The 15,844-nt window shown below is 35.1% G+C and overlaps 1 protein-coding gene across 4 annotated transcripts; it reads right to left on the bottom strand.

Moving 5' to 3' along the window:
- Window positions 1-8,058: 8,058 nt before the first annotated feature.
- LOC129903074 (uncharacterized) lies at window positions 8,059-14,701 on the bottom strand. Of its 4 annotated transcripts, none has more exons than XR_008770197.1 (7): window positions 13,376-14,696; window positions 12,474-12,790; window positions 12,246-12,398; window positions 11,745-11,810; window positions 11,589-11,657; window positions 11,320-11,480; window positions 8,059-8,575 (listed from the first exon to the last, which is right to left on the bottom strand). XR_008770197.1 is itself a non-coding variant. In XM_055978556.1 (6 exons), exons 1-6 carry the CDS (start codon window positions 14,043-14,045, stop codon window positions 11,436-11,438), a joined length of 1,320 nt encoding a protein of 439 aa, XP_055834531.1. In that variant the 5' UTR covers window positions 14,046-14,696; the 3' UTR covers window positions 11,105-11,435. The 4 variants fall into 4 exon arrangements, 1 of the variants encoding a protein (XP_055834531.1); XR_008770198.1 differs by lacking the exon at window positions 8,059-8,575 and adding an exon at window positions 9,003-9,750; XM_055978556.1 differs by lacking the exon at window positions 8,059-8,575 and having other exon boundaries at window positions 11,105-11,480.
- Window positions 14,702-15,844: the final 1,143 nt, after the last annotated feature.

The following is a 15,844-nucleotide window of genomic DNA, read 5'->3' as shown; positions in this document are numbered from 1 at the left end:
CTTAAGAACCTTTCAAGAAACTTAAGAAGTTTAAGAAGCTTAAAAATCTTTCAAGAAAATCAAAAACCTCTCAAGGTACAAATGTCTTTCAAGATACAAAAGTACGGAGCATAACAACCACAAGGCCTTTGATGTTCAACCTTGACTTGTTGTCAATTCGGGCACTTAGAGAAAAAATCTGCAATATATCTCTTCATGTCACTCCACCAATAGACTTCTTTCAAGTCATGATACATTTTTGTGGTACCCGAATGAATTAAATATCTGGAGCTATGGGCCTCTATCATGATTCTATCACGGATTCCATCCACATTTGGCATACACAGTCTACTTTGATATCTCAACACTCCATCACCCCCTTGTGCTAACTTCATCATTTTCATCTTGTGAACATCTTCATTTAATTGAACTAGGATGGGGTATTTGTCTTGTTTCTCATTTACTTTCTCTACTAATGATTATTCAGCCCTATTATGAACAATGAAACCACCTTCATTTCAATCCACAAGGAAAATTCCTAATGGTGCAAGTCTATGCACTTCCTTAGCAAACTCCTTCCTTTCCTCCCCCACATGAGCAGTACTCCCTATGGATAACCTGCTAAGAGAATCAACAACAACATTAGCTATACCTAGGTGGTAGAGATTGCTCATACCATAGTCCTTGAGAAACTTAGGTTCATCTCTTTATGGCTAAAAATATATTGAACGTTTTTGTGGTCAGTGAACAGATCCAGATGCACTCCATAGAGATAGTGACGCTATATTTTCAATGCAAATACTATTTCTTCCAACTCAAGATCATGAATTGGATAATTCCTCATATAGATCTTAAGTTTTCTAGAAGCATAAGCTATAACTTTACCTCTTAGCATCATTACACAACCCACTCCAACTCTAGATGCATTGCAATAAATAACAAAATCATTTGTTCCCCCGAGTAGGGACAATACTAGAGCAGTAGTCAATCTAGTTTTCAATTCCTAATAACTTTTCTCACAAGTTTCTAACCATTGGAACTTAGTCTTCTTCTGAGTCAACTTAGTAAATAGAGATAATATGGATGAGAACCCTTCTACAAAACATCTGTAATAACCAGCCATATTCAAGAAACTTCTTATGTCAATCGGGGATATGGGTATGGGTCAATTCTTTACTTCATCTATCATTTACGAGTCAACTTGGATACTTTCACCATAAATAATGTGTCCTAGGAGTGCCACATATGAAAGAAAAAACTCACACAGAGAAAATTTAGCATACAACTCCTTATCCTTGAGAGTTTGGAGAACAATTCTGAGATGGTTGGTATTCTCCTCCTCGTTTCTAGAATAGATAAGAATGTCGCCCATGAACATGATAACAAACATTTTTAGATATTTCCTAAGAACTCTATTCATAAAGTCCATGAATGTTGCAGGAGCGTTAGACAAACCAAAGGACATAACAAGAAACTCATAATAACCATAACCAGTTTTGAAGGTTGTCTTTGGGATGTCACTTTCTCTCACTTTCAATTGATGATAGTCTATTTTGAGGTCTATCTTAGAGAAATAAGTGGGCACCCTGGAGTTGGTCAAATAGGTCATCAATTCTGGGAAAAGGGTACTTATTCTTTATGGTGACCATGTTCAACTGATGATATTCAATGCACATTCTATTGCAACCATCTTTCTTTAGCATGAATAGACAGGAGCACCTCGTGGTAAAATACTTGGCCTAATGAAACCCTTATCAAGGTCTTTCAACTGCTCGTTTAACTCTTTTAACTCGGTTGGAACCATTATATGTGGTGGAATAGAGATGGTTGAGTATCAGGAAGAAGATCTATTCCAAAGTTTATCTCTCTATTGGGAGAGACTATAGGTAAATCATCATAAAAGACTTCAAGAAACTCATTTATGACTGGAACTGACTTGGTGTCTCCACACTATTATGTCTAACTCAAACAATGTGGTACATGAAATGACCATTAGGCATTACTGAACTACACTTCCACTCAATAACTTGCTCATTTGGAAATTGAAATTTGACAACTCAAGTTCTACAATCGACTAAGGCATAACAAGCATATAGCCAGTTCATACCCAGAATGACATCAAAATCTACCATATCCAATTTACCTAAGTTAGTTATGGTGTGTTTAAGATAGAAAGAAACTATGCAATCTCTATAGGCCCTTTTTTGCTATAGTAAACTCACTAACATAAGTAGATCCACTGAAGGGCTCCAAAGGAAGCTCGGGATGGATCCCAAACTTTACGGCTATATATGGAGTCATAAAGGACAAATTTGCACCTGGATCAAGTAAGGCATAAACATCAAGAGAAATGACTTTAAGCATACCACTGATGACATCTATCGAGTTCTCCTGATCTTAGCGACTAGCTATGGCATACATACATTTTAAACCTCTGGATGTCCCTAAAGTAGTACCCTTTGGGCAACTCTACCGGATGATGTTGTTGCTGCTAAAGATTTGTCCTTGTTGCCTACATTACCTGGTCTTTTTGATGGAAATTCTATCATATAGTGACCCATCTGACCACATTGTAGCAACCACTAGTTCCATTATGGCACTATCCCAAATGGAGTCTACCACACTTACCACAAGGTGGCTTTCGGGATGAACCCTGGGCCACACTTCCTTGAGACTGAGAACCCTAAGCTCTAAAGTTTTAGTTACTCTGCAACCTCTAATCATTCCTGTTGTTCGATCTGGTGCACTTGCTGATATTAGTGTATAGCCAGAAGACCTTCTCTAAAAGAATGACCGATTTTCATTACCACTCTTCTGGTGGTTAGACTTATTCCCTACAAACTTTGTTTTCTTGTGTTGGTGCTCCTTCCTATCTTTGTTCTTATCCTCCTCAACCTGTTGTGTATACACAATGAGTTTGGAGGTGTCCATGTCAGAAATCAATAAGGCAACCTTGCACTCTTTTTTATGTTTTTACCCATGCTAGAAGCAAACTTTCTCATCTTAGACCTCACATTAGGTACCATTTTAGGAGCATACCTAGACGGATGATGAATTTAACATTGTAATCTTTCGCTTTTAACACCTTTTGTTTTAAATTCACAAACTTTTACACCTTCGCCTCCCTCGTCTCTCAGGGAAAGAAGTGGTCAAGGAATGCGCTCTTAAACTCATCCCAAATAGAAGGCTCAGCATCCTCACCACGACTCTTCTCCTACTGGTTGTACTAAATATTAGCCACATCTTTGAGATGATAAGAGACAAGCTTAACTCCCTCGATCTTAGTCACATGCATAACCTTAAGGATCTTCCACATCTCATTGATTAAATTATAAGGATCCTCCTCAACTTTAGACCCCGTGAATACTTGTGGATTCATCCTCAAGAAGTCTCTAATCCTCGTAGAAACTGAAGGATCTTAGGAGATCGAGCTAATGACTGGAGTGCTTTGATAGCCTGACTAGACAGCATCAACTGAGTGAGCATAGTGATAGCTCATCTAAACTCTGCCTCAAAAGTAGGGGAGGGTGAGTAGTAAGTGTATGTGGAACCTCTTGAGTTCCATTGTCATTCTCTTGTTCAGTTACTCAAGCTCTATCCTTGTTTGCACTCCAAACGGTGGAGGCATGGTAGTTGGTGGGATCTCAGTATTGGCGACGTTCCTCTAACTAACAGTGCATTTTGGAGGCTTGATCTGAAAATGTGTCAACGCATGAGTTAGAAGAAACTTTTGTAGATTTAAACTCTATCACATGAACTTGGAGTATGAAAGAAGTGAGACATCTCCTAAAGTCTGGTAGCCTCCCTGTTATAGATGTGGAGCACTTCACACAAATAAGAACGACTATACTAGAACCAGCTTTATAGACATCCTAGGACTCTTAAACTATGTGCTCTGATACCATGTTTGTCATGCTCTAAGCCTACACCCTGGACGTGGCCGTCACTCAAAAATCAGTGCTGGTCTTAAGAGAATCCTTGGTCTGCCTAACTACTGGTCTGACCCTCTACTCTGTTTATAAAGCCTCTAGGTACTAAAGATAGGTGGCTGGACAAGCCAATGACTACCTCAAAAGGACTAGTAAATAAAGAATAATGAACTAAAAGGAATTCCTCCGAAAGAAAGGAGGTCTCACTAAAAGATGGATGAATGTGATCTTCAATCGCCTGTTGAGGAGAACACATGTATCTGCATCATAAATCGATGTAGCATCGAAAGACGCCAGTACATGAAATATACAGTATGTAAAATAACTGAAAGAAAACATACTCACTGAATAATAAACTGAAAGGAATGCTAAAAATCTCGAACTGAAAGTAAATCATGTAAGTGTAATAAAAAACTCCATAACTTTACAATAAAATAAGGAGATAAATGTAACTCAAAATAATATAGTGTTTTCTCTTATTAGGAAGTTTCTCTAACTTACAAATATTACTCCTCATGATGATACAATGTACTACTCACGTTGCTAGAGCTGTATATTACCTTGTTAGGGTCCAAATAAAGGTCTGTATCAGGGACTAAACTGAGGAGTCGTCTAAACCAACAACACAATCTTATCCTATGCTGGATACATAATTTATGGGGTTTGAGTTATCTAAACTCTTACCCAAATCGGTGCTCAATACTACTTCCAAAAATATGAAGTAATGCTCATATACTCCAGTGAGTGAAAATACTCAAATTATATCTTATTTAGTCTCATTGGACTTTACTTTGATAAGCTCAAACTCGTTTCTCAAAACTCTTTAATACTCTTTTTAAAACAAGCATGTATTTTAGGACTACTCATGTTCCTTCAAAACTCATTCTCAAAATAATGCATAATACTTTAACTCATTTAAACTTGGTAAAATCATGCAAAAAGTCATAATGAAAAGCTTCATAACCTCACGTTATATGGACTTAGGACACTCATGTTTCCTTAAAAACACATATTTTTTCATGAAAACACATCATTCTTCAACTCAAAATAATGCATAGTAAAAAGCAATGTAAATACTCAACTAGGGTTCATATGAATGTGAGCATGAACAGCAAATTCAGGAATTCAAATTATGAAACAATCGCAATGGAAATAAGTATATAGAGAACTCAACAAGAGACATCATAACTCACTCGAAAACTCAATTTAATTCGATTAAAACATAAGCTTGAAATATTTAATGATGGAATTGAGATATAGGGAGCGAGAACGAACTCACTCCAATGCTATAATTATCCTTACATACAAAGAATAATGTTTTTGGCGAAACTCGAAGAACTCAATGACTATGCTTGAACACTAGTCTTTTCTCCTCTCTAATCCTTGCTCTAAGTCTTTGAAGTATTAATAAGGAAAAAAGGGTCGTAGGGTATTGAGACTCAATTTAGTCCCAAAAAGTTAGGGTTTTAACTTGAAAAGGTTAAGAAAAGATGAAAACACCCATTATTAAAAAGTTGATTGGCCATTTATGGCTACCTCCTATAGTCCGTAGAAGTCGATGCAAAATTTGAAGCTCACTAGAATTTGCAAGGTTGGATCTACAGGTCCCTTCTACAGGTCATAGACCCTTCTACGAGTCGTAAGGGATAGTCAAAGGGTCAAGCTGATAGATTTGAGGTTTGGGTCTACGGACCCTTCTATGGGTTTTAGGCCCTCACACAGGTCGTATACCCTGGTTCGTGGAAGCTTGGTACACTTTTAGTAGGTACTGAAATTGTAGGGTTGAGTCCATGAGTCCTTTGTATGGGTCATAGACCCTTCTACGGGTCGTAGGAATTAGCTTGTGGAAGGGGTCTAAGACTGGGTTGTAGGACCTCCTCTACGAATACTTCATATGGTCCGTAAGTACTTCTATAGGCTATAGAAGCCATCCGTAGAAGATTCCCAATACATCAGAATTTCACTAAGTCTAGAGGTGGTCTAGGAGTCCCACGTACGACCCGTAGCTCCTACTACGGCCCATAGGAGCCACTCGTGTCTCACCGAACAGTGAACTTTTTCACTTTCTCTTGGGCTCTTCGGGACTGATCTAAGTTAGAATATTTTGAGGTGCTATGAACAAGTAACTGCAACTTAGTAAAATAGATAATATACAATTAACATCCCAACTATTAGCACACCTAGACTCCTAGTTCTTACTTTGAATCAATATACACAATGAACATGATCAATCACAGTACAAAAACTGATTCGTTTCTCTCATGGAAACCACACAGAAACTGTTAATGCACCAACTTGGTATCCAATCCAAATGTAACGACGTGGTACCCAATCCAATTAGTAAATAACATATCACAATCACAACCACAAAGAATAGCAATCACATTTGTATAATTAATTAAACACATTAATTGCATGCAATTGACCACAATTATCATTTTAACTCATGTTCTTTCATCTTCCCTAATCATATATCATTCATGCATCACTAATTACGTCGTTAACAAGCACACATAACATAAACGAGAAAAATGCAACCATCGCCTACCTCGAATCAAGCATGAATGCTCTAATACATAGCTTTCCCCTTTTGTAATGCCTTGACTTGATCTTGGTCTAAAATAACAAACAAATAGCACAATCAATGATCCATAGCCTAATTATACCCGAATTATACTGAAATCTAACCCCATGCCAAATTAATGATCATTCCACCCAAACTAAGGCTTTTTCCATCATTAATTTAAGTCAAAAACCCTCTCCTAAGGTTTGTATCATAAATTCTAAGGTCTATGAATCAAAATACAAGTTATGGGAGTAATTTAACTTACCTTTACTGCAAGAATTGGTGAAAATTGTAGAAAATAACCCTAAGTCACCTATGTCTTTCCCAAAAATGAAGTTGCAGAAATAAAAATGATTTTCAGACTTTTCTATATTAAATCCCAGACTGGCCTGCTCTAGCGGCCACCAACCCACTATGGCGATTTGCACGGATACAGAAATTCAGAAATTCTACCCCAAGTCCCCATTTCGCAACACACCCTCAATTTTTGACGTTCTAAAGCAATTCTTTCATGTCAAGTTCGATATAGGGAGTTTTATTTATCCGATTTTAGTTTTGAAAAGTCCTACAAACTCCTTAACGCCTTAGTCATTAGATTGGACAATCCACGCTTAGACATTAACCGCAATCCATTTCCAAATTTCCTTAGACCTCACTTACTACTGGCATAGTCTGAAATTTCTAAGTTGCTACCCAAAAAGTTTTCTTGCCCAAATTCTTTCACTATTAATTTTTCCTTAACGACCAAAAGGAGTCGTAACAAGTATGGCTACTCAACTTATAGTCGTTTTTTAATTTGTAACTGTTATAGCTAAAGATTGTAACTATACTATAATAAAATAAATTGTAAATGTGTTGAAAGTAAATAAAAAGGGCAGCCCGGTGCACTTAAGCTCCCGCTATGCGCAGGGTCCGGGGAAGGGCCCGACCACAAAGGTCTGTTGTACGCTGCCTTACCTTGCATTCTGCCAGAGGCTGTTTCCAAGGCTTGAACCCGTGACCTCCTAGTCACATGGCAGCAATATGATTGTAAAATTTATAAAATTAAAATATTAAGATTGTGTCTACACGATGAATTGCTTTACTTTTTGGTTATTATGCAACTACATGTAATTTGGGTTATAAGCATGCACTTTCTCTCCTTCGAGTTCATGAACAATTTATCTACATATGATGCTTCCACTACTTTATAAGTTATTGTCAATAAGACCGACCGAGTATGTCAAGTAAATTCAATTATATCTATTCAAATATATCAAACAAGGTTTAACACCTCGAATTCATGCAAATCTTCTTTAATAAAATTGAAAGCCCCTCTTTTGAATATGTAAATTAAGATATAATGGTGTAGGTTAATGCTTGAACTAAGCCTTGTAATTAAAAAAAAATTGATATCTTACGACTCTAGTATCATGCAATCACATGAAAATCTGTGTTACAATTTCATTGAGTTTCACAACCTCAATAGAGGATTTAGCTATTTATACTGAATTAAATAACAGGAATATAAATTTTAAAAAATGCATTAACTTACTACGAATGTTGAAAGCTTGAACAATGTTAAAGACTTTATTCAAGAGCTAAGAAAATTATAATATGGACGCCATGGTTTATAACTATGCTAAACCTACGAAAAACTATTGACTCCTACAATAGAAGCCTAATATGTCTATTTATAGTGGTCCAAGACGTTAGAATCCTAAAATAATAACGTAAGTCCGCCGACAAGCTTTGCAATGTGATTCACAGTCGTGAAATGCTTTACGGTCCTGTGTAATCTGCCTTGTGTCGCTGTCGATTGCCATTTAGGGTTTTACTAGAACTACTTCGTGCAATACTTTTGTGGGCATGAACTCATTTCACAGTCTTTCTTCTTCAGTTCGCAGGTTCCTTTGCAATTTTTGTTTGAAACAAGTTTGCGATCGTATTCCGCTTTGTACTTCGATATTCCTCTGCAGGGTCCTGAATACAAGTCCTATGAATCTTTCCAGCTATGATCTTCACTCCGTTAATTGATCGTGGTCAAGAACACTATCGTAAATCACCCAAAATTTATCAATTTATTGTGTTTTCTAACTTTTGTCATTTAGACATCAATTTCCTACAAACAAATAAACTAACATAAAAATACAAGAAACATCGTAAAACAGGTCTAAGAACATCCAAAATACTAAGGAAATGATAAAGAATATGTGCTAATTTCTAGGTACATCAGGTATTGCATAATTCTCTAGTAAAACACGCTTTGCTTTGAAGTCAAATGGACAAGCAGTTTGTTTTTTTCAAAAAATAGACTCAATGACATCTAATTTTGTAGGCAGTAGGATCTCTAATTCCTTACTGATTAGGAGATATGCATGTTTCAACTCACACCATAAACAAAATTATTTCAAATATTTTGCTGAAATAAATCTTCAACTTGAACTTTTGTTTCAAGACTCCTCTTTGACCTATAACCTTGTAACACTTCGAGTGACTTAATATAAGTGTTTCTTGGTATGATTACATATTTTCAACTTTATTCTCTGAATTTCACACTAATTAGTCAACATTTATGACACACACGTATTTTAAGTTACAAGATATTAGAATGAGAGACACAGTTCATATGCCAAGAAAGCACAGTGGCATCTACCCTTTCCATTCATACCAAAAGTTCTTTCCTGGACCTTTCTTTGTTACAAAAACCATCTACAATCCCCATTTTATTCTTTTCTTACAGAGTTATTCTCATTTAGCAGCTCCACAGAGAGTAATTCTTAGTACCAGTAAGTCGAAAAGAAATCATACTTATTCCACTCACATCTGTTATACCTTGTCCACCATTAAAAATAGAGAATGAATTCTAATTTTCAGATCCTCCAAGATAAGGATTAGGAACCTGTGGATCATCAACTCTATTGTTAAGACTTAGATTCAAATCTGGTCCTTGCATGTTCTCTCCATTGAACTCCATTTTTCTTCAAGATTGAGTGAGGAAGCTGAACACTCTCAGTCTAAATTTCTGTAAGCATAGTTTATGCGTAAACTTGTAATGAATCAATCACGCTACAACTAAGAAACTCAGTTATGAGTGGCTCTAATCCCATGAAATAATCTGATGCATAACTCAAAAACGGGGCAAACCCTAGGGGACAAGTCCTTTCTACTTTGCCTTGCTCAATCTTCCTTTTCTGATTGAAAGTAGCAAGCTACTCTACTATTGGTACAGAAGCCAAATAGAAGGTTGCTCATCCAGCCTAGCGAATACATTGTTCATGCGGCAGTGCAATGCAGCTGAAAAGGGGAAGCCCTTTTTTATTAGTAAAGTATAGGTTGGTTGGGGAAAACTCCAAAAAAGAGCATATAGAAAGAGATTTATGTATTATTTTATGCAGAGATTAATTATACAGGATTATGTATTATTTATTCCATCTTCTATGTTGTATAAAATTATACATAGATTCTCTCATAACTTATACATATATTAGTTATGCATGTTTTTAAATTGCAAATCAAATATTGTATTAATTTTATTTATAGTCCTAATCAATTACTAAATATGAGATTACTTATGTAGAATCTAATACATGTATAATATTTTTCCTAACCGCAACTATCAAACGATTCCTAAGGGGTTCTTTGATATGGGAGATGAGATAGACAGAATTGTTCCATGAATTGAGATATCTCATGTAATTATTATCCCACCATATACACGAGATAACTTATTCCATCATTATGTAGAATCTAATGCATGTATAATATTTTTCCTAACCGCAACTATCAAACGATTCCTAAGGGGTTCTTTGATATGGGAGATGAGATAGACAAAATTGTTTCATGAATTGAGATATCTCATGTAATTATTATCCCACCATATATACGAGATAACTTATTCCATCATTATATTAGAAATGATGGGATAAATAATCTCAAAACTAATTAATACCCCAAATCAACCAAAGGATAAGATTCCTAATCTATTTTATTCTGATAAAGCACTTTTATCATATATTATTTTGGACAAGAGACAAAAAAGCTTTCAGGTAAATCTTGCTGCAGCTTCAAAGAAACTCGAAAGGAAGACATTAGATTACAAGATTGTGATTCCTTTTCTCTAAAGAGTACAATTGAACTTTTGAATGGTGGCACACACATGTATACATCATATAAAAGAATTTAGAGGATAATTTATCACATAATTTATCTTTTATTATTCACTATAGTCAGTGTTTAATACATTTGAATCTATTATATTTAAAGAGTAACGTAGTAAAATTACACTCCCTTTATACCATATTAAGTAAATTTTTAAATTTTTTTTTATTGTTCAAAATAATTGAATTACTTAAAGTTCAAAATAAACGTTTGAAATATTTTTCATATTTCCCTTTTTATTTATTGAAATTCTATATTTTCTACGAAATAAATTACACTACTTACAAATTATATTTATGATTTCACAAAGACAATGATGAAAAATTTGGTTCAAATTATATCCTGAATATTTTTCTTAATGTGTGTATATTACCTCACGAATTCAATTAATATGTCATAGAAAGACTATCTAGTTATTTCTCTTAAAAGATATGTCAAATCATATTTGAAAAGTAAAAGCAAATGAAATAATAGTCCACAAAAACACAAGTTCCAACATCTCAAACATGCTATACCTCTATATATCTCTAGACATAAAAAGCCAAGTAAAATAGACAAGTATATGTACACTTGAGGTTGTGGTGGACATAATTATTCATACGAGCAAATGACTAGTAATTGAGATGGCCATAAGTTGATTCAGTCATCATTGTTATAAAATAGTATATTATATCAAATGAATTTGCTTCTATATTTTTTACCCACCAAAATGCCAACCCCATTGTCTTCTTCAAGTGTCAAAACGGAATCCATTTCTGGTAAGCTGATTCCATTATCAATTCCGATCCCTTTCCTACCTTCACCTTTTGATTTGTAGCTTTTTACTTATTTATGCACGTACATTTGGCACGCCTTTCTGATAATATCTGCAAAGAACGCAAGAAATATGAAGTGTTCTAATAAAGTTGCTTCAAATGGGATTTTTAAAATCCCGTGGCCTCGCTCAGTGTGATCCAAAATTATGTAGGATATACCTTGACTTGTTTCTCCAGATCTTTAATGTAATCTACTGCAAAATCCAACATATCTGCTGTGTTTGTTTGCTGCAATGAAATTGAAATAGCAAAATGAATATACTAACATTTCCACAGTACCTGATTTTGGTGAACTTATTAAAGTTAAGATTCTACCTTGTCCATGTTGGGAACAAGCTCTTGCAGCCTCCTCATTCTGTCGCTTATTCGTGTTCGTCTCACCTAAAATTAATCATAATTATATCAGTACATGCTAAGATCCATACAAGTGAAACCCCACTAATTGGAATTTGGGGAGGGTAAAGTGTACGTAGACCTTACCACTAAGATCTATGCATGTCAAAATCAGAAGGATCAAACTAATTTTAGTACGGTTTGACAACGTCGAATTTTGGTTATACACAATATAATAATAACAAAATTGGGTATTGTGCATGTCTAAAGTTTCTTGAAATAACCGGGCGAATCATACCATTGGCATCCCTATTAAGATCCATGCATGTCAAAAATCGGAAGAAGCTCTGTACTTATATCACTACCACGCCCATCTTCCCTAATCTAGTAATTAGACACATCAATTTATCAAATCCAAAAGTCACAGTTTTATGAGCTGAATTTTGATAAGGGAGCTGGAGTGTTTAGTGCTAAAATGTTTACCCTTTCTGCAATACTACGAGGGTGAGTGGCACAACCCCGCTTTGCTCTGACATTCAAGTGTACTGAATCTTGCAAGAGCTTCTCCATGGCACTTGTGGGCAAACTCAAATGATGAGCTAAAGGAATTGGCGGACGAGCCAGCCCTTCACTATTCTGATCATCAAAATCACGTAGGTGTAAGACAATGATTAATCAGACATACAACTCCTCTAACAGGATAACAAATACCTGATTATGGGATGCAGCTTCATTAGAGAATGGCTCAATCTCAATGTCTTCAGCTTTGAGGAAATCGTCAGACAAAATGTGTGAATCTTCCCAAGAAGGCATGGGGAAATCTGTAATGCAACTCTCATTGTTTTTATTTTCATTGGCCATGCTGTTTTCTTCCAAGACTTTATCTCTAAATTCAGAGATTGGAGCCACTAGCCTGGGAGAAGCAGGAGGTTTCCTGGATGAGAATCCCACTTGAGTCAACAAAGAAGTTTCTGTAGCAGCATTAGTACCAGTTCCATAACTCCCTATGCCTCGCATAGCACCATATTCTGTCAATTGCTGGAATTTTAGCAACACACTTAAACTCTAAAGTCAGATTTAACAGTTGACATGATCATTAACTTTTACTTAAAACTCAATCAAAAAAAAGATTTATTCACACAAGAGACCCTCTTACTTTTGCCTTAGGATATTTCAGTAGAACTCACTTATCAAGAAAATAATTTAGTAGATCTTCATCTCTAACACTTCATTGATTGTTCGCCTCAATGTCTTTAGTGTCATAAAGGAGATTAATAACAGGATATTAATGCTAACAAGAATCCTATTTGTACCTTAAGGTTATCTAGATTTCTATTCCCATCAGTAATATCAATACACGAGAACTAAATGGCAACTCAACCTATTAGTTTCTAATCAAATTGATCCTTTATTTATCTGCAACAACTAATGATGTTCTTCATATACATGTATACATTATGAACCTATAAGCTTAAAATGAGTTAAAAGCACGAGCATACTCATATATATCGAGGTTTTTTCTCACAGCCACACAGTATGAAGCTCGTATAAGCTCAAACTGGGCATACACATAAATTTCATCAGCACTGTTTAAGCAAAGATAATGCATATACCATTTTCGATATTGATTTGATCAAGGAATCCAGCAGGCGAACTATTATAACGGGTAAGATTCGAATTACCACCACCACTACCAGGTGTCAAACGAGCCGAATTCGCGAATACAAATGAATTATCTGTGGCTTCCTTTGACTTTTCAACTTGTTGAGGTTGGGTTTGGTAATTCATGTGTGAAGATGAAGCATGATCAGTAGTTTGTTGCAGAGTCTCTGGTTCCTTTTTCACAGGTGAAATAAACTGTTGGCTCTGGTTTTGATAATTCATCTGTGAAACAAGAGAATAATCACTACTCTTATGTCGCACTAAGGGCTGGTGAGTCTTTATAGCCTCTTGTTTTGGAACAATAAAATCCGATCTCACATTCATATTAGTCGTGGGGTTTTCCTGAATTTGTTGATTTGTAGGAAAATTCCCCGAGTTGGAGTTGGAGTTGGAGTTGGAGTTACCAATACTAGCTACAAAACTAGCGAAAACTTGCTCTATATCAGTAGCTGAACCACGAGAATTTTGCAAGTGAGAAAAACCATCTCTTGCATAACCACAACCTCCACCACTAACAGGAGTAGTACTACTTAATAGGCTAGAGAAATAAGAACTTGGCGCAGATCGATACCTAGTTAAACCAGAACTGATTGGTTGGTGCTGAACACGACTATGATCCATTTTTATCTTCTTCTTTTCTTCTTGAAATACCCCCAAAAAGAAAATACTTATATCACCTGGAAACTCTCACTTCTTCAGATGTTTATTTAAGACTTTATTTTAGGAACAAAGGTGGGTTAGCTAATTCAAACAACCAACAAATTGTAGATTAAAATTCAAGATTTTCACATAGATCCTGCTGGTAGAGAAAACGGGAAAACCCCAACTGGATGTAAAGACAATATCAAGTATGAAGCTAAAATATTGTGTAGAGAGTTGTTTTGGAGTAAGCTAAGGGTATAGAAAAGAGGAGAGAAAACAGAAGAGAAGAAAAGGGGTAAGATTAAAAAACAAAGAGAGTATCCACTGAAACAGAGTAGAAAAAAAATGGAGGGTAACTAACTTCTTATTTAAGTGTCATCGGAAAATGGACAACGGCAGGGAAGATAGTGGTGGCGGTGGTGGCAGTACAAGGAAATCCAGGATATTGGTGCGAGGGGTGAGGTGGGGTGGGGGGCGTGAGGAGAGGGAAAAACAGTGAAGCCAATGACAACTTAATTCAGCAACAGAGATCAGAGAGAGATCTCGGGCTTTCTTTCTTGGGAACTTCCAACTGTTTTTCAACACTATTTAAGTAAATAATATTTCAGCCCAACTCTGTCGCATAAAGTTTGTTTAATACATTTTGTATTTCATATGTCGTTTACATGTTATTATACATCGGAAGGTTTACTCAGTGTAAATAAATCACCATAACATGCTCACAAGAAAGATAAAAATTATGACAAAATTATAGCAACTGCGGATTATTTTGGAGATTAAAAAAAAATCCTTCTCCTTTCAAAATAAGTTCACTTTAACAACAATCAATATATATTAAAATAAATATTTTTTAATAATTGAACACCATTAAAGTATAGAGATATAGTTATACTGTTGGGAGCGTCATTTCTGAACGGGCCCTACAATACGTGATTCGAATTTAGTCGAAGTTCCATGAGCTCCGAGCACCGAATGGAAAATCAAAAAGATATAGTTATAAAAATCAATAGGGTTGTAGTGTAGTGGTGACACTGTTTCATCATTTATCAGATGTCTTGGGTTCGAGCCCTTGAAATGGAAAAAAGCATGTTGAGAGTGTCACATCCGAATGGGCCCCGAAGTACGTCATTCAAATTTAGTTGGAATTTCACGAGCTCGAGACACCGAATAAAAAATCAAAAAGATATAGTTATAAAAACATGTACTACCAATTTTTCAACCTTATATTTTTAAAATGACATTTATTTTGAAACAAAATTTTTTGGTCAAAATAACACTTATTATGGAAAGAAAAGAGTACTAATAATGTTTTTTATTATTTCATTTTTCCTTTTTTAGCTTTGATATTTATGACTTTCCCGTAATAGCCTTAAAGAATGTAATTAAATCACTCACGTGATCTTTATACTTCGACAAAACATAAGACCCACAGGATTGACATTATTTGTATTTTATGTTTTAAACACCTTTTAAATTTCTGTCATTTTCATCACAAGAGTACTTATCAAAATTGTCTTTTTATCACTCTTATTAATTACAAAATCTAGGTATCGACAGCATAAGTTCAATAATATTAATTTAATATTTATAATTTATTTAATTCTTAAATACAATTTATAAATAATTATTTTAGTTTTGCATTTTATAATAATGTGGAATAATATTCATTTTGAATGGACTACTACTTTAAAAGTGAGTTATAAAATAAGTTATGTTTATCAATTTTAAAACCACAACATCAAATTAAATTTCAAAATTTTCACGGTCAAACACTGATT

This window comes from Solanum dulcamara, chromosome 9 (assembly GCF_947179165.1).
Source record: "Solanum dulcamara chromosome 9, daSolDulc1.2, whole genome shotgun sequence".
NCBI lineage: Eukaryota > Viridiplantae > Streptophyta > Magnoliopsida > Solanales > Solanaceae > Solanum > Solanum dulcamara.
This window is presented reverse-complemented; position numbering and strand designations above follow the sequence as displayed.